Source organism: Salvelinus alpinus, chromosome 20 (assembly GCF_045679555.1).
Source record: "Salvelinus alpinus chromosome 20, SLU_Salpinus.1, whole genome shotgun sequence".
Lineage (NCBI taxonomy): Eukaryota > Metazoa > Chordata > Actinopteri > Salmoniformes > Salmonidae > Salvelinus > Salvelinus alpinus.
This window is the reverse complement of record NC_092105.1, coordinates 24,397,404-24,423,059: the sequence shown is the minus strand read 5'-3', so window position 1 is coordinate 24,423,059 and position 25,656 is coordinate 24,397,404. Positions and strand designations below refer to the sequence as shown.

Sequence of the window (25,656 nt, the reverse complement as noted above, 5' to 3'; positions counted from 1 at the left end):
GAGAGAGAGAGAGAGAGAGAGAGAGAGAGAGAGAGAGAGAGAGAGAGAGAGAAAGAGAGAGAGTAGACAGTATATTAGGAATAGGCAGAGGAGATGAGTCTTCGGGTGGGTCACAAAACCCACTACGGACGTCATGTGACATTTATGGATGAGTGACCAGCCAATCAATCCATCATGTGTAAGAAAAACACTAGGTTGGTTTATGAGTGTGGCCAGCCCCCAAGGAAAACATGTTTCTGTTCAAATAAACCCCAATCAGGAGATGGATATACTGTACACTGACCCTGTACCTAACTAACGCTGAGGAATGACTCAACATATTTTAGAAGAACAATACACAGACAGACACGCACACAGACAGACAAGCAGACAGACAGACACGCACACAAACAGACAGACAGACAGACAGGCACGCAGACATGCAGACAGGCAGACAGGCACGCAGACATGCAGACAGATAGGCAGACAGGCAGACGGACAGACAGGCACACATACATGCAGACAGATAGGCAGACAGGCAGACAGGCAGACAGTCAGGCAGACGGACAGACAGGTACACAGACATGCAGACAGATAGGCAGACAGGCAGACAGTCAGACAGACAGACAGGCACGCAGGCAGATGGGCAGACGGACAGACAGGCACGCAGACAGGCAGACGGACAGGCAGACAGGCAGACAGGCAGATGGACAGACGGACTGACAGACAGATGGACGGACAGAGGGTTGGGTGAGGTACTTACAGTGTCCATTGCCAAAGTGCAGTCTCTTCTCGTCAGGGTGTTTAGACCTCCTGTAGCCACAGAACCTGTCAGTCACAATGACAGAGATGAATGTCACACCTTTACCTATCAGTCTTCACATTCCCTCACCCTACATCAGAGGACAGAGCAAGCCATGTGTGTGTGCGTCAAATCAAATCAAACTTTATTTGTCACATGCGCCGAATACAACAAATGTGTAGACCTTACCATGAAATGCTTACTTACAAGCCCTTAACCAACAGTGCAGTTCAAGAAAGAGTTAAGAAAACATTTACCAAATAAAGTAAAGTAAAAAATAATACGAAGTAACACAATAAAATGACAGTAACGGCTATATACAGAGGGTACCGGTACCGAGTCAATGTGCGGGGTACAGGTTAGTCGAGGTAATTTGTACATGTAGGTGGGGGTGAAGTGACTATGCATAGATAATAAACAGCGAGTAGCAGCAGTGTACAAAACAAATTGAGAGGGGGGTGTCAATGTAAAAAAAAAGTGTGTGCTTGTGTCAGGGTTTCCGTTAGTCATTGACTTACCGGTCTAGGGGTTAATTTGAATAATTTATTGGAATTAAATTGCCGCATGTGTAAACTAGTTATGTATCTTATTTATTACACAGCATATAGATACAGAGCCTTTGAGTGGAAAATCTGTAAGACACCGCTTTTATAAGCCAGATCGTTGCGCAACAATTCAAAATGTAATCGTGCGTTAAAAATAGCCCCAATTAAAAAGAGATACCATTTGTATATCTCAACTGGTAATTGAAGCGGGCTTCCCATTTGCTGTTCAAATGCAACGGAAAGCAGTCTTCATCAGCTCGTCACACCCACTTTGCAATGAGCTGGAGGAGGTATGCATTTTGAAAACATATAGTTACTTCACTGTTTGAAACATGAATGTTTTACTACATATTAAGAGGCATGTTTTACCTTGCTTCGAAGTAGCCTAGGCTAAATCTGACCATATCCGTGGAATCAATGATTTAATAAAGACTTCCATATGCCATTGAAACCAGTAGGTTAGGTCTACTTTACTACTATGGGGGATAGTACATTGACATAGGCGACGCATCCATAAGGCTAGCGGAAGCTCAGCTTCCCTAAAGTAAATTGAATTAAATTGCAAAAATTCTATATATAATTAGTCTAATCATGTCTATACAGAAATAAATGAAATCATTCAAACTACTAAAGCATGATTTGGCTACAAAGAAAAAAAAAAGTTTGGGATTGTTTTAAATAGCATTGCCTACAGTCGGAAGGAAAGGCAGCCCGAACATTTTGGGCAGCGTGCACGGAAAATACCAAATAGATGATTGTTGAGTTGTGACTGTCAGTGAAAAGTAGAAGTCAAGAGAAGACAGTGAAAAGACTCTAATCTGTCTTTTAGCTATCAAAATTCTGAACTTAATTGAGCGAACAATAGTAGGCCTACCTACCCCTACCTGCGGAGAGCATCTGCCATATCCCTGGTGAGTGAGCACTGCGCATATTCACTCTTTAGAGGAACGTCATATTCCAATTGTGTCCCCCCTTCTCCTAGGCCTTTTCTACTCTATGGACAACGTCGTTTTAATTTATCTGTCAGTGTCAACAGAGTACAAGGTTATTATAAAGGTGCATTTTTATGGTGGAAATTTGCTTGAAACTCAGGTGCCGACCCTAGTGATTTTGCTGTTCGTTACTCGTCTTGTTGACTGAGGAAAAGTTAATGTGGACAGTTCTAACATGTTCAAAGTGCACGGTAAGAAGGACATACGTCATTGCATCCTGGACTTGCATGTTCTGTTATGATGAATTATCATAATCTAAATGTGATTTCTGTCATTCTGAGCACCGTGGGTAGACTCCCTTATCAGGTTACCCACCCAATGCATATGGGTCCGGAAAATTTCTCAAATGTCCGGTAAATTAAAATGCTGCCGGTCAAATGTATGCCGACACATTTTCATAACGGAAACCCTGGCATGTGTGTGTGTGCGTGCGTGCGTGTGTGTGTGCATGTGCGTGTGTGTGCGTGTGTGTGGAGGAAAGCAGCAGAAGTCAGTCCTGGTGTACCATGGTCTGTTTGTCTTTGCTCTGAGCCAGAACGGGATCTGCAGGACTAGTAATGAGCCTGACAGTTCTACTCTCACTGCAGTACTAACTGCAACATTAACCCCGGGCCAGTAACCAGTACTAACTGTTACCTAACTGTTACCCGGGCCAATAACCAGTACTAACTGTTACCTAACTGTTACCTGGGCCAGTAACCAGTACTAACTGTTACCTAACTGTTACCTGGGCCAGTAACCAGTACTAACTGTTACCTAACTGTTACCTGGGCCAGTAACCAGTACTAACTGTTACCTAACTGTTACCTGGGCCAGTAACCAGTACTAACTGTTACCTAACTGTTACCTGGGCCAGTAACCAGTACTAACTGTTACCTAACTGTTACCTGGGCCAGTAACCAGTACTAACTGTTACCTAACTGTTACCTGGGCCAGTAACCAGTACTAACTGTTACCTAACTGTTACCTGGGCCAGTAACCAGTACTAACTGTTACCTAACTGTTACCTGGACCAGTAACCAGTACTAACTGTTACCTAACTGTTACCTGGGCCAGTAACCAGTACTAACTGTTACCTAACTGTTACCTGGACCAGTAACCAGTACTAACTGTTACCTAACTGTTACCTGCGCCAGTAACCAGTACTAACTGTTACCTAACTGTTACCTGGGCCAGTAACCAGTACTAACTGTTACCTAACTGTTACCTGGGCCAGTAACCAGTACTAACTGTTACCTAACTGTTACCTGGACCAGTAACCAGTACTAACTGTTACCTAACTGTTACCTGGGCCAGTAACCAGTACTAACTGTTACCTAACTGTTACCTGGACCAGTAACCAGTACTAACTGTTACCTAACTGTTACCTGGGCCAGTAACCAGTACTAACTGTTACCTAACTGTTACCTGGGCCAGTAACCAGTACTAACTGTTACCTAACTGTTACCTGGGCCAGTAACCAGTACTAACTGTTACCTAACTGTTACCTGGGCCAGTAACCAGTACTAACTGTTACCTAACTGTTACCTGGACCAGTAACCAGTACTAACTGTTACCTAACTGTTACCTGGACCAGTAACCAGTACTAACTGTTACCTAACTGTTACCTGGGCCAGTAACCAGTACTAACTGTTACCTAACTGTTACCTGGACCAGTAACCAGTACTAACTGTTACCTAACTGTTACCTGGGCCAGTAACCAGTACTAACTGTTACCTAACTGTTACCCGGGCCAGTAACCAGTACTAACTGTTACCTAACTGTTACCTGGACCAGTAACCAAAAGGTTAGTAGTTTGAATCCCCGAGCTGACTAGGTGAAAAATATGTCGATGTGCCCTTGAGCCAGGCACTTAACCCTCATTTCTCCTGTAAATCGCTCTGGATAAGACTGTGACTACATAACTATAATGTAAATGTAAACACAGACAGACACACAGTATCCCTCTACACTACATACACAAAAGAGTAAGATAAAAAGCATTGCATCCTCCGCCATTCCAGGAGCATACTTTATAGGGATATGATCCTATATCCTCAGACAGTACAGTATATCTCTGCATTTAGAGGCGGACAGTTGTCAGTGTGCTTTGTGCAGTGCGATTGGTGTACAGACCTGCCAATCACAATGTAGAGGAGGACAGTGAGCAGGATGATGGCCGCAGCAGAGGAGATGGCTATCAACACCACCTGACTACTCTCACTGGAGATAGAGAATGCTGGGAAGAAATGGAGAAAGAGGGAGAGAGAGAGAAAGAAGAGAACAGGAGCAGGAGAGAGAGATAAATGTTAGCATGTACAGGCACAGGACAATGACAAAAATCTAACAACTGAATCATTGACATCAATCACTTGGTGTTGAATTACATAAGAAATACTGTATGTTGTGGGATCAGAAAAGTACATACAGTCAGGGCTGGTCTCGAACTCAAAGCTCCTGCTGCTGGCTCCATATCCTGCTGCAGTCCTGGCCCTGATCTGGAGCAGGTAGGAGGTGTCTGCCTTCAGACCGCTTAACGTCACGTTACAACCCTTAGAGCGCAGGATGGTGTAGCTGGTCTCCTGCTCCTGCTACAGGAGGGTGAGGGAGAGAGACAGAAAGAGAGGGAGAGGTTACTATCAGTCCATTCAGTCCAGTGAGGAATGTGGACAGGAATCTGTCCACTGAGACTGTTGACACATCAGATCACCCATCAGGGTGGGGTCAGTACCAGGGGAAGGAAATGTGTGTTTGCAATCAGGTGTATCCTATAGAGCACTGTCACAAACACACCAACTCAAAATCCAACATATATCTGATGGCCTCCTCCACCACCCTAACAGAACTACACTGAACAAAAATATAAACGCAACATGCTACAAATTCAAATATTTTGCTGGGTTAGAGATCATAAAAGGAAATTAGCTGAAATAAATGAATTTGACTCTAATCTATGGATTTCACATGACTGGGAATACAGATATGCATCTGTTTGTCACAGATACCTTAAAAAAAAGGTAGGGGCGTCGACCAAAAAAACAGTCAGTATCTGGTGTAACCACCATTTGCCTCATGCAGCTGAACACACCTCCTTAGCATAAAGTTGATCAGCCTGTTGATTGTGGCCTGTGGAATGTTGTCCCACTCCTCTTCAATGGCTGTGTGAAGTTGTTGGATATTGGTGGGAACTGGGACACACTGTCGTTCGATCCAGAGCATCCCAAACATGCTCAATGGGTGACATGGCTGGTGAGTATGCAGGCCATTGAAGAACTGGGACATTTTCAGCTTCCAGGACTTGTGTACAGATCGTTGCGACATGGGGCCGTGCATTATCACGCTGAAACATGAGGTGATGGCGGCAGATGAATGGCACGACAATGGGCCTCAGGATCTCGTCATGGTATCTCTGTGCATTCAACTTGCCATTAATAAAATGCAATCGTGTTCGTTGTCTGTAGCTTATGCCTGCCCATACCATAATCCCACCGCCACCATGGGGCACTATGTTCACAACGTTGACACCAGCAAACCACTAACCCACACTACGCCATACATGCTGTCTGCCATCTGCGTGCCAGTGGCCATCGAAGGTGAGCATTTGCCCACTAAAGTCGGTTACAACGCCGAACTGCAGTCAGGTCAAGACCCTGGTGAGGACAACGAGCATGCAGATTAGCTTCCTTGAGATGGTTTCAAATCAGCTTCTTGATATGCCACATCTGTCAGGTGGATGGAAATGCTCATTAACAGGAATGTAAATACATTTGTGCACAGCTTTTTATGCATATGGAATATTTCTGGGACATTTATTTCAGCTCATGAAACATGGGACCAACACTTTACATGTTACATTTATATTTTTGTTCAGTGTAAATTTGCTGGCCGGGTCTACTTTCAGCCAATTGTTTCCAGATGCAGGGGACTGTACAGGAGGGAGAGGAGAGATCAATACAGATGTATAGCATTCCCTGAGATTCAGAGCCCTACAGGTTATGTTGGCTGTCGTACCATCCCTGTTCTCATTGAGCCAGAGAGAGGGAGAGGAGATGCATGCCGGTGAAGAAGGGATCATACTGTTAAGGGAGTGACCGAGAGAAAGCCAGAGACATTTGGCTCCTACTTTTTCCTTTAAAGCGGCAATATGTAACCCTTTGGGCGACCCAACCAAATTTGCATAGATATATATCCGTTATAGATCTGTCATTCTCATTGAATGCAATTCTAAGAAGTGGAAGATCTGTTCTATGTGTGCTATTTCTATGCTTCCAGTTCTGAAGTTTCACTTTTGCATCTTTTACTTCCATTTTTGTACACCAGCTTCAAACAGCTGAAAATAAAATATTTTTGGTTATGTAAAATATATTTCACAGCCGTTTGATGGTACAATGATTCTCTACGCTATACTTTCTTGTTTTGTCACAAACTGAAATTGGGTAAACTCTTTTTTCAACCAGGAAGCAATTTCTGCATAGTGCATCTTTACGTGAATCCCCCCCACCTCCGACCCCCAGAACAACTCAATGTTGTTTCATGTCTAGAACCTCTATCCACACTAAGTGGCCTGTTGATGAAGGCTGGTGTGTGTGTGTGTGCGTGTGTGTGTGTGTGTGTGTGTACGGACACGCTGGTATGGTCCATTATTGTCAAGTGTAACCAGATGAGCGACGGGCTATGGTTACATATGATGGATTGAACACAAATGTTTTCTCTTCCACTAATCAGAAGTAAATAAATAATAAAAAGCTAATGTACGTAAGAGCAGAGAGGACCATTTAAGCGGTGCCCATATGGTGACTTGATCATGTACAAATATACAGTGCGTTGGCAGCATAAATAGACTTAGGTTTGAAACGTTTTCATTTGACATTTCTTGGCTGGTCTCGGTTGTGTTGAAATACAGCTCAGCCCAGCATATTGGCCTGCTTTAGAAACCTCCTCTAAGAGCCTGTGATAGATCAGACTTCAGTTTCAAAGGTATGTCGTGATGGGTGAGGTAAGAGGGTTCAGACCATACAGCTAATATTCTCTGATTAATGTGTTGTCTCATCTGTCCAGTGCACCTAGATATACAACAAAGGCTTCACACCTCATCACGTCGCACTTTCATGTACAGAACTCACATACACTCACACACAAATGAGATGGCTAAGCTGCAGAGCCCTCGCTAAACCAAACATCATGTCCAATCAGCTGATTCCATCTCTATTTTATGGACCCAATAATAGACTGGCGACATGATACAGATCAGAAGGTTTTACATACACCACTCACACACACTGTAAAACACACACACCACTCACACACACTGTAAAACACACATACGTGAACACACACTGTAAAACACACATACGTGAACACACACTGTAAAACACACATACGTGAACACACACTTCAGAGCAACACTAATAGGGTGCATCAGGGATGTATGGTGCAAGAAGCCCTTTAAAATAACTTCTTTCTGTCTGAGAGTAGAAACCAATCCCTTGTTCCTCCCTCCTCAGGAGTGCCTGTGTGATACTCTTTCCTTGTGCCTTGTATAATACCAGTCTCTATCAGTCAGAAATCTTTCCCTGCTTGTCACCCTCAACATCATGTGATCCCTTGAAAATAACAAACAGGTGTGCCCAGGCTCAAATCAAATCAAATCAAATCAAATCAAATCAAATTTTATTAGTCACATACACATGGTTAGCAGATGTTAATGCGAGTGTAGCGAAATGCTTGTGCTTCTAGTTCCGACAATGCAGTAATAACCAACAAGTAATCTAACCTAACAATTCCACAACTACTACCTTATACACACACACAAGTGTAAAGGGATAAAGAATATGTACATAAAGATATATGAATGAGTGGTGGTACAGAACGGCATAGGCAAGATGCAGTAGATGGTATAGAGTACGGTATATACATATGAGATGAGTACTGTAGGGTATGTAAACATAAAGTGGCATAGTTTAAAGTGGCTAGTGGTACATGTATTACATAAAGATGGCAAGATGCAGTAGATGATATAGAGTACAGTATATACATATGAGATGGGTAATGTAGGGTATGTAAACATATTAAGTGGCATTGTTTAAAGTGGCTAGTGGTACATTTTTACATAATTTCCATCAAATCCCATTTTTAAAGTGGCTGGAGTTGAGTCAGTATGTTGGCAGCGGCCGCTAAATGTTAGTGGTGGCTGTTTAACAGTCTGATGGCCTTGAGATAGAAGCTGTTTTTCAGTCTCTCGGTCCCTGCTTTGATGCACCTGTACTGACCTCGCCTTCTGGATGATAGCGGGGTGAACAGGCAGTGGCTTGGGTGGTTGTTGTCCTTGATGATCTTTATGGCCTTCCTGTGACATCGGGTGGTGTAGGTGTCCTGGAGGGCAGGTAGTTTGCCCCCGGTGATGCGTTCTGCAGACCTCACTACCCTCTGGAGAGCCTTACGGTTGTGGGCGGAGCAGTTGCCGTACCAGGCGGTGATACAGCCCGACAGGATGCTCTCGATTGTGCATCTGTAGAAGTTTGTGAGTGCTTTTGGTGACAAGCCGAATTTCTTCAGCCTCCTGAGGTTGAAGAGGCGCTGCTGCGCCTTCTTCACGACGCTGTCTGTGTGGGTGGACCAATTCAGTTTGTCCGTGATGTGTACACCGAGGAGCTTAAAACTTTCCACCTTCTCCACTACTGACCCGTCGATGTGGATAGGGGGGTGCTCCCTCTGCTGTTTCCTGAAGTCCACAATCATCTCCTTTGTTTTGTTGACGTTGAGTGTGAGGTTATTTTCCTGACACCACACTCCGAGGGCCCTCACCTCCTCCCTGTAGGCCGTCTCGTCGTTGTTGGTAATCAAGCCTACCACTGTAGTGTCATCCGCAAACTTGATGATTGAGTTGGAGGCGTGCATGGCCACGCAGTCGTGGGTGAACAGGGAGTACAGGAGAGGGCTCAGAACGCACCCTTGTGGGGCCCCAGTGTTGAGGATCAGCGGGGTGGAGATCTTGTTACCTACCCTCACCACCTGGGGGCGGCCCGTCAGGAAGTCCAGGACCCAGTTGCACAGGGCGGGGTCGAGACCCAGGGTCTCGAGCTTGATGACGAGTTTGGAGGGTACTATGGTGTTAAATGCTGAGCTGTAATCGATGAACAGCATTCTCACATGGGTATTCCTCTTGTCCAGATGGGTTAGGGCAGTGTGCAGTGTGGTTGCGATTGCGTCGTCTGTGGACCTATTGGGTCGGTAAGCAAATTGGAGTGGGTCTAGGGTGTCCGGTAGGGTGGAGGTGATATGGTCCTTGACTAGTCTCTCAAAGCACTTCATGATGACGGAAGTGAGTGCTACGGGGCGGTAGTCGTTTAGCTCAGTTACCTTAGCTTTCTTGGGAACAGGAACAATGGTGGCCCTCTTGAAGCATGTGGGAACAGCAGACTGGGATAAGGATTGATTGAATATGTCCGTAAACACACCAGCCAGCTGGTCTGCGCATGCTCTGAGGACGCGGCTGGGAATGCCGTCTGGGCCTGCAGCCTTGCGAGGGTTAACACGTTTAAATGTTTTACTCACCTCGGCTGCAGTGAAGGAGAGCCCGCAGGTTTTGGTAGGGGGCCGTGTCAGTGGCACTGTATTGTCCTCAAAGCGGGCAAAAAAGTTGTTTAGCCTGTCTGGGAGCAAGACATCCTGGTCCGCGACGGGGCTGGTTTTCTTTTTGTAATCCGTGATTGACTGTAGACCCTGCCACATACCTCTTGTGTCTGAGCTGTTGAATTGCGACTCGATTTTGTCTCTGTACTGGGACTTAGCCTGATTGATTGCCTTGCGGAGAGAATAGCTACACTGTTTGTATTCGGTCATGCTTCCGGTCACCTTGCCCTGGTTAAAAGCAGTGGTTCGCGCTTTCAGTTTCACGCGAATGCTGCCGTCAATCCACGGTTTCTGGTTTGGGAATGTTTTAATCGTTGCTGTGGGTACGACATCGTCAATGCACTTCCTAATGAACTCGCTCACCGAATCAGCATATTCGTCCATATTGTTGTTGGACGCAATGCGGAACATATTCCAATCCGCGTGATCGAAGCAGTCTTGAAGAGTGGAATCAGATTGGTCGGACCAGCGTTGAACAGACCTGAGCGCGGGAGCTTGTTGTTTTAGTTTCTGTTTGTAGGCTGGAATCAACAAAATGGAGTCGTGGTCAGCTTTTCCGAAAGGGGGGCGGGGGAGGGCCTTATATGCGTCGCGGAAATTAGTATAACAATGATCTAGGGTTTTTCCAGCCCTGGTAGCACAATCGATATGCTGATAGAATTTAGGGAGTTTTGTTTTTAGATTAGCCTTGTTAAAATCCCCAGCTACGATGAATGCAGCCTCAGGGTGTGTGGTTTCCAGTTTACAAAGAGTCAGATAAAGTTCGTTCAGGGCCATCGATGTGTCTGCTTGGGGGGGAATATATACGGCTGTGATTATGATTGAAGAGAATTCCCTTGGTAGATAATGCGGTCGACATTTTATTGTGAGGAGTTCTAGATCAGGTGAACAGAATGACTTGAGTTCCTGTGTGTTGTTATGATGATCACACCACGTCTCGTTAATCATAAGGCATACCCCCCCGCCCCTCTTCTTACCAGAAAGATGTTTGTTTCTGTCGGCGCGATGCATGAAGAAACCAGCTGGCTGCACCGACTCCGTTAGCGTCTCTTGAGTTAGCCATGTTTCCGTGAAGCAGAGCACGTTGCAATCCCTGATGTCTCTCTGGAATGCTACCCGTGCTCGGATTTCATCAACCTTATTGTCAAGAGACTGGACATTGGCAAGTAGTATGCTAGGGAGTGGAGCGCGATGTGCCCGTCTCCGAAGCCTGGCCAGGAGACCGCCTCGTTTGCCCCTTTTACGGCGTCGCACAGGGTCGCCGGCTGGGATCAGATCCATTGTATTGGGTGGAAGGCAAAACACTGGATCCGTTTCGGGAAAGTCATATTCCTGGTAGGAACGATGATGAGTTGACGTTAATCGTATATTCAGTAGTTCCTCCCGACTGTATGTAATGAAACCTAAGATTACCTGGGGTACCGATGTAAGAAATAACACATAAAAAAACAAAATACTGCATATTTTCCAAGGAACGCGAAGCGAGGCGGCCATCTCGTTTCGGCACTCTCTGAAGTGTGAGAGTGGGTGTGTCTCTAAGCTGCCTTCTGTGTGTGACAAGCTGTGCAATTGCTCACACTCTCTGTGTGTGCTGTTGTTGAAATTTAATATGTCCGTCACGTTCCGCTCTGACTATCTAAATGGTGCAGTCTGGAGTTACAGCCTTATAGTGTTGAGCCCAGGACTCTGTAAATACTGTGTGTGTGTGTGTGTGTGTGTGTGTGTGTGTGTGTGTGTGTGTGTGTGTGTGTGTGTGTGTGTGTGTGTGTGTGTGTGTGTGTGTGTGTGTGTGTGTGTGTGTGTGTGTGTGTGTGTGTGTGTGTGTGTGTGTGTGTGTGTGTGTGTGTGTGCGTGCGTGCGTGTGTGTGTGTGAGAGAGAGAGTGTAGGAGGTTGAATTTAACTCATGTAATACTCATGTAAAGAGTAGCATTCCTTTCCATTTCAACCCCAGCATAAATAAACAGTCAAATTAAAGTGGATCTGAAAGTTTCTCTCTCTTTTCCAGATGAAATAAAAACAGAAAAATAAATGCTAAAGTGTGTTCCTACAAACTTTATTTTCATAAAGTGCACTAAAAGGCCTTATCTAAGGCTTAGAGTCATTTAGCTGTTTTGCGAGGAAGCCCAAAGAGTGTGTCTGGAGCAGGGAGAGAGGGAGAGATGGAAAGTGGGAGAGTTGGAGTGGGAGAAATTGAGAGAGTTTGTGTGTGTTTGGTAAGCAGTACGGATTGGAAATCCCAGTTTCCCAGACATGGTTGATTGGTAAAGTTCACTCTACCACTATCACCACTTAGCTTAGTCAGTTAGCCTTTCATATCCACTTGATCATTTATTCCTGTTATACACGCCATCAGGCCAATATAGGCCCTAACCCTGTCGGTAATGTCAGGTTTTGGCCAGGACTGTTCAGGTTTTGGTCACTAGATGTCCCCATTGCACCTTTTTTGTACCTTTTGTTTTTTCCTTGCTCTAATTATTGTTTGCACCTGTGTGTCGTTCCCTTGTTAGTATTTAAACCACCATTTCTAGTACTGCTGAGTCTGCCTCATCTTCTGGGTTCTGCCGACTATTAGTGACTGTTTCTCTCACCGGGTCCTGACAGAAACACTGAGCCATTAAAATGAACCCAGAGGCAGCCAGTACCCAGGATTTTTTTTCCCATGCTGTCCCACCACGAGGGGACTGTCCAACGTCACGAAGCTGCTCTGGTTCAGCAAGAGGCCTTACTGGCTGGACATTCTCAACTTCTATCGGAGATGATGACTTCCATAAAACAGATTTCTGATCAATTTTCCCCTGCAACCGCTTCTGCTCCAGTTCATCAGATTCAAGTGCCCGTGGCAGTTAACCCCCTGGCTGAACCTTGTCTGCCGCCTCCCCAACGGTTCTCAGGTGATCCGAGTGTTTGTAAGGGGTTTTTCACCCAATGTTCTCTCTCCTTCGAGCTGCAACCCTCGTCGTTTCCCACCGACCGGTCCAAGATAGCATATATCATCACCCTGCTGTCGGAAAAAGCCCTAGGCTGGGCTACTGCTGTGTGGGATGCCCAAAGTCCCTGCTGTGCCAGCTACTCTACCTTTGCTGAAGAATTCAAGCGAGTGTTTCAAGATCCCACCAGGGGTCCTGACTCAGCCAAACAGCTCCTGACTCTCAGCCAAGGTCGGCGCAGCGTGACGGACTATGCCATCCAGTTCCGCACGGTGGCAGCAGCGAGTGGCTGGAACGACGAGGCGCTCACAGTGTGTTTTTTGAAGGGTCTTTCCGACACCATCCAAGATGAACTGGCCATTCGGGAACCACCGGACAACCTCGAGTCCCTGATCAAGTTGGCTTCACGCATAGACCAGCGTCTGAGAGAGAGAGAGCTCAACCGTAGATCTCTCACCCTGGCTCCTATCGGTCCCAGCTCCGAGTCTCCACCTTTATCCTCGCTGACTCCACCGGAATCCATGCAGGTTGGACGCATCTCCCAGGCTGAGAGAGACCGCCGGATAAGGGAGCGATGCTGTCTATATTGCGGCAAACCGGGCCATTTCCTCTCCACGTGTCCCGGGCTCCAGAGAAAACGCACTCTCCCGTGCAGGCCTGGGAGGACTGTAACGGGAAACATAACCTCCTCCCATCCATCCAACTCCCGCCTGCTTATTCCAGTTACCCTTTCCTGGGACAACCACGAGCTTCCCCTTCAAGCCTTGGTAGACTCTGGAGCCGCAGGTAACTTCATGGATGGTGTTTGGGCGAAGGAGAATGGCGTTCCCTCTGAACCTCTTAGTGACCCCATAAGGGTTACTACGTTGGATGGAAGCCCTTTGGGATCTGGACTTGTCACTCGTGTCACTACCCCCTTGCGACTTTCAGTTTCCCAACACCAGGAAGTGATGAACTTTCATCTGACCTCGTGTTCCGAGTTCCCTCTCGTCCTTGGATACCCCTGGCTTCACAGCCATAACCCTCACATCGACTGGTCTGTGGGCACTATCAAGCAGTGGGGTCCTACGTGCCAAGCCACTTGTATCTTCCCTAGTTCCCCGAGTTCCCCTCCCGAGTCTCTAGAATCCATCGACCTGTCCCGAGTTCCCGAGTGTTACCATGACCTCAAACCGGTATTTAGCAAACAGAGGGCCACCAAACTACCACCCCATAGACCTTACGATTGCCCCATCGACCTGTTTCCGGGCACCTGCCCCCCCAGGGGTCGGATCTTTTCCCTATCTCCTCCCGAACGAGCTGCTATGGATACCTACATCAAGGACGCTCTGGCAGCAGGCCTCATGCGTCCATCCACCTCGCCGGCGGGAGCAGGGTTTTTCTTTGTGGCCAAAAAAGACGGTGGATTACGACCTTGCATCGACTACCGGGGACTTAATGCCATAACCGTCCGTAACCGCTACCCGCTACCCCTTATGGCCACAGCCTTTGAGCTGCTCCAGGAAGCAGTGGTCTTCACTAAGCTTGACCTACGGAACGCATACCATCTTGTGCGGATCAAACCCGGTGACGAGTGGAAGACCGCTTTCAACACGCCTACTGGTCACTACGAATACTTGGTGATGCCCTTCGGCCTGACCAACGCCCCGGCTGTGTTCCAAGCGCTCATAAACGATGTGCTTAGGGATATGCTTAACATTTTCGTGTTTGTTTACTTGGATGACATCCTCATCTTTTCGAGCTCCCTTCAAGAACACACTAAGCATGTCAGACAAGTGCTCAAACGTCTCCTAGACAGCCATTTGTACGTTAAGCCGGAAAAGTGTGAATTCCATTCCTCTCGAGTACAATTCCTGGGATTTGTAGTGGAACCCGGTCGAGTCCAGATGGACCCCAAGAAGGTAGGGGCGGTAGCGGATTGGCCCACCCCCAAGTCCGTTAAGGAAGTTCAGCGTTTCCTGGGCTTCACTAACTTTTACCGCAAGTTCATCAAGAACTTCAGCTCGGTGGCAGCCCCTCTCTCAGCTGTAACCAAGGGTGGCAACACAAGGTTTCTGTGGGGAAGAGAAGCTGAGACGGCCTTCCAAGGACTCAAGCAGCGCATCCTCTCTGCTCCCATCCTGACACTACCGACGGCGGATGAACCTTTTGTGGTGGAGGTAGACGCATCAGAGGTTGGTGTTGGAGCTGTCCTGTCTCAGAGGGGGGAAGACAAGAGGCTTCATCCTTGCGCCTTCTTCTCTCACCGGCTTACCCCGGCCGAGAGGAATTACGATGTGGGGGATCGTGAACTCCTAGCGGTTAAGATGGCATTGAAGGAATGGAGACACTGGCTCGAGGGGGCTTCTCAACCATTTCAAGTGCTTACGGACCACAAAAATCTGGAGTATATCCAGCAGGCGAAGCGGTTGAACTCCAGACAAGCTCGATGGTCTCTTTTCTTCAGCCGATTCCAGTTTATCCTCACCTATAGACCCGGGTCGAAGAATCTCAAACCGGACGCCTTGTCACGAGTCTACTCTCCTGCCATTCGAGAAGATACTGACATGACTGTTCTTCCTGCCGCTAAGATCGTGGCTCCAATCTCGTGGCAAGTTGAGGATACCGTGAGACAAGCTCAAGCCATCGAACCGGGTCCTAAGGGAGGTCCTGCCAATCGGTTGTTTGTTCCCAAGGCAGCAAGATCCCAAGTCCTTCTGTGGGGGCACTCCTCTCGCCTCACCTGTCACCCGGGCGTAGGTCGCACCTTGGAGTTCATTCAGCGTAAGTTCTGGTGGCCCACCATAAGAGAAGACGTTGCCACTTTCGTCAAGGCCTGTCCCGTGTGCTGCCAGGGCAAATCTTCTCACCTCCGCCCTCAAGGACTCCTTCACCCTTTATCTATTCCCCACCGACCCTGGTCCCATATCTCGTTGGACTTTATTACTGGCCTTCCTCCGTCCCATGGTAATACTACTATCCTAGTCATCATCGACAGGTTTTCTAAGGCGGCCAGGTTTGTTCCCTTGACCAAATTACCTTCTGCCAAGGAAACAGCTGAGTTGGTGATTAACCATGTGTTCCGAGTCTTTGGCATTCCGCAAGATATGGTTTCCGACAGAGGTCCCCAGTTCGCCTCAAGGTTTTGGAAGGCCTTCTGCCAACTCATAGGGGCCACGGCCAGTTTATCTTCAGGGTACCATCCGGAGTCCAACGGCCAAACCGAGAGGATGAATCAGGAGCTGGAAACCACCCTCAGATGTATGGTTTCCAACAACCCGTCCACATGGTCATCCTTCATTGTTTGGGCCGAGTACGCGCACAACACCTTGTGCTCCTCCTCCACTGGTATATCCCCGCACGAGTGTCAGTTTGGCTATGCTCCTCTATTGTTCCCGGACCAGGAGGCAGAAGTCAGAGTGCCTTCAGCCTCGAGGTTCATCAGACGCTGTCGGCTTACGTGGAAGAAGGCCCGTCTTAATCTTCTGCGTTCCTCACAGCAGTACCAGCGACAAGCCAACAGACGTCGCCGTCCCGGTCCTACCCTGTACCCCGGCCAGAGAGTATGGCTCTCAACAAAGAACTTACCGCTACGGGTGGAGTCTCGTAAGCTGTCCCAGAGATTCATCGGTCCCTTTAAGATTGCCAGGAGAGTCAATCCCGTTACTTTTCGCCTGCACTTACCCAGATCCCTTAAGATCAATCCAACATTTCACATTTCTTTATTAAAACCTGTTGTTTTTTCTCCCCTTATCCCGGCAGGCAGACCTCCCCCTCCGCCCCGTGTCATCGGAGGCCAGTCGGCTTATACCGTCCACCGGATACTGGATTCCCGCCGGGTGCAGCAGTCCTGGCAGTATCTGGTGGACTGGGAAGGCTACGGTCCCGAGGAGCGCTCCTGGGTTCCTGCCAAGGACATACTGGACCCTGACCTCATTCGTCAGTTCAGGGCCCTCCACCCTGAGAAGGCTGGTAGGAACGTCAGGAGCCGTTCCTAGGAGGGGGATTCTGTCAGGTTTTGGCCAGGACTGTTCAGGTTTTGGTCACTAGATGTCCCCATTGCACCTTTTTTGTACCTTTTGTTTTTTCCTTGCTATTGTTTGCACCTGTGTGTCGTTCCCTTGTTAGTATTTAAACCACCATTTCTAGTACTGCTGAGTCTGCCTCATCTTCTGGGTTCTGCCGACTATTAGTGACTGTTTCTCTCACCGGGTCCTGACAGGTAATACATTAGAAGTCTATATCTAGGTTAAATGAAGCAGCATAGCTACTCTACCGAGCTGACTGGGCCTGTGTGTGTGTCACACACCTCAAAACACAGTTTGTAAACAATCAACAGCCGGATGGACTGCCAGGAATAGACTCCTGTCTCACAGCCTGGGCCCCTTCAGGCCTCTTTATACTTCTTTAGGCAGGCCTGTGTTTGTGTCGCTGTTTAGTCACTGAGTGAAATCACTCTGCCTGTGGTCCCTGGGAGTCTTGTGATCAGACCACTGCTGGGTATAGAGGCCCTCAGTCACCCTCAGTCAGGCCTGATCAAGAGGCCCCGTGACTGGGTATGGCCCCAGCTTCCCTGCCTGTCCCCTGTGTCTCTTTGGGTGTCCCAGCCCTGGCTGTTCCTCTTGGACGAGCCCATTATCCTAGGGGTTAGGAGGCTCCAGTCATGCCTGCAACAGCTAGCGGCCCCTCAGATGGTGATGGCGGAGCGGATCTAGTGCGACAGCTCAGCTATACATGTCCCAAGCTGAGAGAGCTGAGAGAGGCCACACCGGAAAGTGGAAGGAAACAGAGCCTATAGGCCCAGACCTCAGATCAGTTTAGTGTTTGTCCTTCTGATGGTTGAGGTTAGGATATGGGGTAAGATCCTAGAACTGTGTTTTCCCCAGAGAGAGGGAAGTGTTTGGCCTGCTAATAAAAGGATTAGGAGCCACCAGGGACTGAGATCTGAGGATGACTGATCACAGACAGACAGACAGACAGACAGACACACAGACAGACAGAGACAGACAGAGATGGACAGAGACAGAGACAGTGACAGAGAGAGAGAGAGAGAGAGAGAGAGAGAGAGAGAGAGAGAGACAGAGAGAGAGAGAGAGAGAGAGAGAGAGAGAGAGAGAGAGAGAGAGAGAGAGAGAGAGAGAGAGAGAGAGAGAGAGAGAGAGAGAGAGAGAGAGAGAGACAGAGAGAGAGAGAGACAGAGAGAGAGAGAGAGAGACAGAGAGAGAGACAGAGAGAGACAGAGAGAGACAGAGAGAGACAGAGAGAGACAGAGAGACAGAGAGACAGAGTGAGACAGAGACAGAGCGAGATAAAGGCTAATTTCACTATCAAAAGTCACCCATAGCTCCATTGAAAACCAGCCATTCGTTCCACGCTAATTTCCTCACAGAGACCCTGCAGACACATTTACTGTCAGCAATAAAACTACACTCCATTAAGACTGGAAAGGAGAGGACAGGAGGAGGAAGAGAGAAGGCTGGTTGGTGTGTCAGTGTGAGTCAGATACATAAAGAGAGTGAGGGTGTGTGTATGCCCCATCTGTGTGTGTGGTCGCCCTGCCCAGACATTTACCCACTAGACTGTGGAATGTTTTTTCTGTGGGAGAATATTGGCCCGGTTGCCATAAGAGATGGCAATAAGACTCTCTCTCTCTCCCTCAGAACCCCTGATAACTCTTTTCTCTATCTCGCTCTCCCCCCTCCCTCTCTCTCTGCTTCTCCCTCCCCCCTCCCTCTCTTTCTGCTTCTCCCTCCCCCTCCCTCTCTCTCTGCTTCTCCCTCCCCCTCCCTCTCTCTCTGCTTCTCCCTCCCCCTCCCTCTCTCTTTGCTTCTCCCTCCCCCTCCCTCCCTCTCTCTCCGCTTCTCCCTCCTCCCTCCCTTTCTCTCTCTGATCCACTACCAGTGTCTGATCCTCTTCCCCAACCCATGGCCCAGCTTCCAGAGAGAAGCCAGAAGACTAGACCAGTGAGACATTAGAACAGAGGACAACCACAAGAGTCTGGAATGGGGGTGAGAGGTAGAACAAGCCCAAATGATGTCTCTTCTCTTCCTTCAGTGCATGGAGTTAGTCCCCAAAGGGGACAGCAGAGAACAGTACTAAAGCATGTATGGTGTTTGTGAACCGACCTTCTCGTAGTATTTGACCTCGTAGTCCAGTATGATGCCGTTGGGTCTCTCTGGTTCCAGCCAGGACAGAGAGATGCTGTTACGAGACGTACGATCCTTCCTGATCACAGTCACTGGAGAAGGGGCTGGAGAGAGGCAGAGGGGGAGAGGGGGGAGGGGGAGAGATTATTGACCATTTTGCACAACATCTACTAGCAGGTCACAGGAAGTTAATGCAGCATGTTCAGTCAGCAGTCTGTTTCCTGTTAACAGTTCATATTAAAGGGGTTCCTGTTGGTCTAATTGAGTTAGTTAGTTAGTTAGTTAGATAGTTCATCAGAGGAGGGTCCATACAAACCAGGTGGGAGAGCATACACATAGAGACAGCATCTATACTACAGGCCAGAGTCTCAGCGATCAACCCCAGAACTAGCAGGGACCATGATATCATCCCCAACGTACAGGGAAACACTAGAAATATACACCTCCTCCCTCCTTCTCTGCCCCAGTGTATTACCCTCCCACCATCCCTCCTTCCCTGCCCCAGTGTATTACCCTCCCACCATCCCTCCTTCCCTGCCCCAGTGTATTACCCTCCCACCATCCCTCCTTCCCTGCCCCAGTGTATTACCCTCCTACCATTCCTCCTTCCCTGCCCCAGTGTATTACCCTCCCACCATCCCTCCTTCCCTGCCCCAGTGTATTACCCTCCTACCATTCCTCCTTCCCTGCCCCAGTGTATTACCCTCCTACCATCCCTCCTTCTCTGCCCCAGTGTATTACCCTCCTACCATCCCTCCTTCTCTGCCCCAGTGTATTACCCTCCTACCATCCCTCCTTCTCTGCCCCACTGTATTACCCTCCCACCATCCCTCCTTCCCTGCCCCAGTGTATTACCCTCCTACCATTCCTCCTTCCCTGCCCCAGTGTATTACCCTCATACCATCCCTCCTTCTCTGTCCCAGTGTATTACCCTCCCACCATCCCTCCTTCCCTGCCCCAGTGTATTACCCTCCCACCATCCCTCCTTCTCTGCCCCACTGTATTACCCTCCCACCATCCCTCCTTCTCTGCCCCACTGTATTACCCTCCCACCATCCCTCCTTCTCTGCCCCAGTCTATTACCCTCCTACCATCCCTCCTTCTCTGCCCCAGTGTATTACCCTCCCACCATCCCTCCTTCTCTGCCCCAGTGTATTATCCTCCCACCATCCCTCCTTCCCTGCCCCAGTGTATTACCCTCCTACCATTCCTCCTTCCCTGCCCCAGTGTATTACCCTCCCACCATCCCTCCTTCTCTGCCCCACTGTATTACCCTCCCACCATCCCTCCTTCTCTGCCCCACTGTATTACCCTCCCACCATCCCTCCTTCTCTGCCCCAGTGTATTACCCTCCTACCATCCCTCCTTCTCTGCCCCAGTGTATTACCCTCCCACCATCCCTCCTTCTCTGCCCCAGTGTATTACCCTCCCACCATCCCTCCTTCCCTGCCCCAGTGTATTACCCTCCTACCATTCCTCCTTCCCTGCCCCAGTGTGTTACCCTCCTACCATTCCTCCTTCCCTGCCCCAGTGTATTACCCTCCTACCATTCCTCCTTCTCTGCCCCAGTGTATTACCCTCCTACCATTCCTCCTTCCCTGCCCCAGTGTATTACCCTCCTACCATTCCTCCTTCTCTGCCCCAGTGTATTACCCTCCTACCATTCCTCCTTCTCTGCCCCCAGTGTATTACCCTCCTACCATCCCTCCTTCTCTGCCCCACTGTATTACCCTCCTACCATCCCTCCTTCTCTGCCCCAGTGTATTACCCTCCCACCATCCCCCCTTCTCTGCACCAGTGTATTACCCTCCCACCATCCCTCCTTCCCTGCCCCAGTGTATTACCCTCCTACCATCCCTCCTTCTCTGCCCCAGTGTATTACCCTCCCACCATCCCTCCTTCCCTGCCCCAGTGTATTACCCTCCCACCATCCCTCCTTCTCTGCCCCACTGTATTACCCTCATGCCATCCCTCCTTCCCTGCCCCAGTGTATTACCCTCCCACCATCCCTCCTTCCCTGCCCCAGTGTATTACCCTCCTACCATCCCTCCTTCCCTGCCCCAGTGTATTACCCTCCCACCATCCCTCCTTCTCTGCCCCACTGTATTACCCTCCCACCATCCCTCCTTCTCTGCCCCAGTGTATTACCCTCCCACCATTCCTCCTTCCCTGCCCCAGTGTGTTACCCTCCTACCATCCCTCCTTCTCTGCCCCAGTGTATTACCCTCCTACCATCCCTCCTTCTCTGCCCCAGTGTATTACCCTCCCACCATCCCTCCTTCCCTGCCCCAGTGTATTACCCTCCTACCATCCCTCCTTCTCTGCCCCAGTGTATTACCCTCCTACCATCCCTCCTTCTCTGCCCCAGTGTATTACCCTCATACCATTCCTTTTTCTCTGCCCCAGTGTATTACCCTCCCACCATCCCTCCTTCCCTGCCCCAGTGTATTACCCTCCTACCATCCCTCCTTCCCTGCCCCAGTGTGTTACCCTCCTACCATCCCTCCTTCTCTGCCCCAGTGTATTACCCTCCCACCATCCCTCCTTCTCTGCCCCAGTGTATTACCCTCCCACCATCCCTCCTTCCCTGCCCCCAGTGTATTACCCTCCCACCATTCCTCCTTCCCTGCCCCCAGTGTATTACCCTCCCACCATCCCTCCTTCCCTGCCCCCAGTGTATTACCCTCCCACCATTCCTCCTTCGCTGCCCCCAGTGTATTACCCTCCCACCATCCCTCCTTCCCTGCCCCCAGTGTATTACCCTCATGCCATCCCTCCTTCCCTGCCCCCAGTGTATTACCCTCCTACCATCCCTCCTTCCCTGCCCCAGTGTATTACCCTCCCACCATCCCTCCTTCTCTGCCCCAGTGTATTACCCTCCTACCATCCCTCCTTCTCTGCCCCACTGTATTACCCTCCCACCATCCCTCCTTCCCTGCCCCAGTGTATTACCCTCCTACCATTCCTCCTTCCCTGCCCCAGTGTATTACCCTCATACCATCCCTCCTTCTCTGTCCCAGTGTATTACCCTCCCACCATCCCTCCTTCCCTGCCCCAGTGTATTACCCTCCCACCATCCCTCCTTCTCTGCCCCACTGTATTACCCTCCCACCATCCCTCCTTCTCTGCCCCACTGTATTACCCTCCCACCATCCCTCCTTCTCTGCCCCACTGTATTACCCTCCCACCATCCCTCCTTCTCTGCCCCAGTGTATTACCCTCCTACCATCCCTCCTTCTCTGCCCCAGTGTATTACCCTCCCACCATCCCTCCTTCCCTTCCCCAGTGTATTACCCTCCCACCATTCCTCCTTCCCTGCCCCAGTGTGTTACCCTCCTACCATCCCTCCTTCTCTGCCCCAGTGTATTACCCTCCCACCATCCCTCCTTCCCTGCCCCAGTGTATTACCCTCCTACCATTCCTCCTTCCCTGCCCCAGTGTGTTACCCTCCTACCATTCCTCCTTCCCTGCCCCAGTGTATTACCCTCCTACCATTCCTCCTTCTCTGCCCCAGTGTATTACCCTCCTACCATTCCTCCTTCCCTGCCCCAGTGTATTACCCTCCTACCATTCCTCCTTCTCTGCCCCAGTGTATTACCCTCCTACCATTCCTCCTTCTCTGCCCCCAGTGTATTACCCTCCTACCATCCCTCCTTCTCTGCCCCACTGTATTACCCTCCTACCATCCCTCCTTCTCTGCCCCAGTGTATTACCCTCCCACCATCCCCCCTTCTCTGCCCCAGTGTATTACCCTCCCACCATCCCTCCTTCCCTGCCCCAGTGTATTACCCTCCTACCATCCCTCCTTCTCTGCCCCAGTGTATTACCCTCCCACCATCCCTCCTTCCCTGCCCCAGTGTATTACCCTCCCACCATCCCTCCTTCTCTGCCCCACTGTATTACCCTCATGCCATCCCTCCTTCCCTGCCCCAGTGTATTACCCTCCCACCATCCCTCCTTCCCTGCCCCAGTGTATTACCCTCCTACCATCCCTCCTTCCCTGCCCCAGTGTATTACCCTCCCACCATCCCTCCTTCTCTGCCCCACTGTATTACCCTCCCACCATCCCTCCTTCTCTGCCCCAGTGTATTACCCTCCCACCATTCCTCCTTCCCTGCCCCAGTGTGTTACCCTCCTACCATCCATCCTTCTCTGCCCCAGTGTATTACCCTCCTACCATCCCTCCTTCTCTGCCCCAGTGTATTACCCTCCCACCATCCCTCCTTCCCTGCCCCAGTGTATTACCCTCCTACCATCCCTCCTTCTCTGCCCCAGTGTATTACCCTCCTACCATCCCTCCTTCTCTGCCCCAGTGTATTACCCTCATACCATTCCTTTTTCTCTGCCCCAGTGTATTACCCTCCCACCATCCCTCCTTCCCTGCCCCAGTGTATTACCCTCCTACCATCCCTCCTTCCCTGCCCCAGTGTGTTACCCTCCTACCATCCCTCCTTCTCTGCCCCAGTGTATTACCCTCCCACCATCCCTCCTTCTCTGCCCCAGTGTATTACCCTCCCACCATCCCTCCTTCCCTGCCCCCAGTGTATTACCCTCCCACCATTCATCCTTCCCTGCCCCCAGTGTATTACCCTCCCACCATCCCTCCTTCCCTGCCCCCAGTGTATTACCCTCCCACCATTCCTCCTTCGCTGCCCCCAGTGTATTACCCTCCCACCATCCCTCCTTCCCTGCCCCCAGTGTATTACCCTCATGCCATCCCTCCTTCCCTGCCCCCAGTGTATTACCCTCCTACCATCCCTCCTTCCCTGCCCCAGTGTATTACCCTCCCACCATCCCTCCTTCCCTGCACCAGTGTATTACCCTCCCACCATCCCTCGCTCTCATGTCGCCTCGCCTTGGGACCTCACATGGTCTCAATCTGGCACTGTAATTCATATCAGGACTCGCTCCTTCTCTCCTTCCATTCCTCTCTCCCTTTCTTTTTTCCACTTTTACAGTTGTGTAATTGCTAGCTGCAGCTGAGAGGCCAGGCGGCCATGAGCTTTAAGTTCATTAGACCGCAGGAAACAACATGTTTGTCTTTGAAAACGTTCGAGCCTCTCTTGATTCTGATGATACAACTTTAGAACGTCTGGCACTTTTTCCACTGGAAGTTATTTTCTCTCTGTTAATGAATCCATTTGGAGCGAGTCTGTTTTCACTCTCCTCCCTCGTTCTCTCTCTCTTTCTCTCATTCCCTCTGTTTCTGATAGGGGTATAGCTGTTGTTTTATTGGTTCTGTGGTTTATGGGTGTAATGATTTATTGTGTCTGAGCAGGACACTGGTTTGATGCTGGGTATCTTTCTATTACTCTCCCTCCCTCCCTCCCTCCCTCCCTCCCTCCCTCCCTCCCTCCCTCCCTCCCTCCCTCCCTCCCTCTGTGAACAGTTCTGGAGGGCTTCCTGGCTTCAAGAGAGATTTCTCCTTCTTTCTCTCTGGCCCCCAATTCTTCCCCAATAGCTCACTGCAGAGACGATGAGGATGTGACTACAGTCCCCATCAAAGTACCATCATAGCACTAAGACTGCACTCGTGAAGGTGGTAAATGACCTTTAAATGGCGTCAGACCAAGGCTCTGCGTCTGTCCTTGCACTCCTAGTCCTTAGTGTCGCTTTCGACACCATCTATCACCATATTCTTTTGGAGAGATTGGAAATAATTGGTCTACGCAGAAAAGTTGTTGCCTGGTTTAGATCTTATCTATCGGAAAGATATCAGTTAGTCTCTGTGGATGGTTTGTCTTCTGACAAATCAATGATAAGTTTAGGTGTTACTTAAGGTTCCGTTCTAGGACCACCATGGTTTTCACTATATATGCTACCTCTTAGTGATGTCATTCGGAAAGACAATGTCAACTTTCACTGCTTTGCAGACCACACAGCTGTACATTTTGATGAAACATGGTGAAGCCCCAAAATTGTCTACCCTGGAAGCCTGTGTTTCAGACATAAGGAAGTGGATGGTGGCACATTTTTTAAATTTTAAACTCGGACAAAACAGAGATGCCAAATAGGGCTGATAGACTCTTGACTAGAACTCACAAATGTGATCATATTACTCCAGTGCTAGCTTCTGGTTAAGGCTAGGGCTGATTTGCTCCTACCCATCTCGCTGATTTGGTCCTGCTGTACATGCCTACATGTACGTTACGTTCACAAGACGCAGGCCTCCTTATTGTTCCTAGAATTTCTAAGCAAACAGCTGGAGGCAGGGCTTTCTCCTATAGAGCAACATTTTTATGGAATCACCTGCCGATCCATGAGACGTAGACTCTGTCTCAACCCTGTCTATACTGAAGACTGATCTCTTCAGTAGGTCCTATAATTGAGTGTAGTCTGGCCCAGGGGTGTGAAGGTAAACGCCAATGTACTGGAGTGACAAACCACCCTTGCTGTCTCTGCCTGGCCGGCTCCCCTCTCTCCACTGGGATTCTCTGCCTCTGACCCTATTACGAGTCACTGGCTTGCTCGCACTCTCACATGCAGTCCAGTCCCTAGGAGGGGTGCATCACATCATGCCAGGTTTTTTTTTGCTATACTCTACTTGAGTGGGTTAAGTCACTGACTTGATCTTCCTGTCCAGTTTTGCACCTCCTTGGGCGCGTGCGGTGGAGGAGATCTTTGTGGCCTGTACTCGGCCAAATCTCAGGGTAGTAAGTTAATGGTCTGTTGAT

General features: G+C 49.4%; 1 protein-coding gene across 2 annotated transcripts in view; it reads right to left on the bottom strand.

The window, feature by feature from the left end:
• LOC139546548 (ephrin type-A receptor 3-like) overlaps positions 1-25,656 on the bottom strand; it is a 148,785-nt gene that overhangs the window by 36,056 nt on the left and 87,073 nt on the right. For both annotated transcript variants that reach the window (XM_071355052.1, XM_071355051.1), the window contains exons 6-9: positions 18,962-19,086; positions 4,726-4,888; positions 4,434-4,536; positions 743-807 (exon numbers count right to left, since the gene is read on the bottom strand). In XM_071355052.1, coding sequence (XP_071211153.1) covers positions 743-807; positions 4,434-4,536; positions 4,726-4,888; positions 18,962-19,086 — 456 coding nt within the window. The remainder of the gene's footprint in view (positions 1-742; positions 808-4,433; positions 4,537-4,725; positions 4,889-18,961; positions 19,087-25,656) is intronic.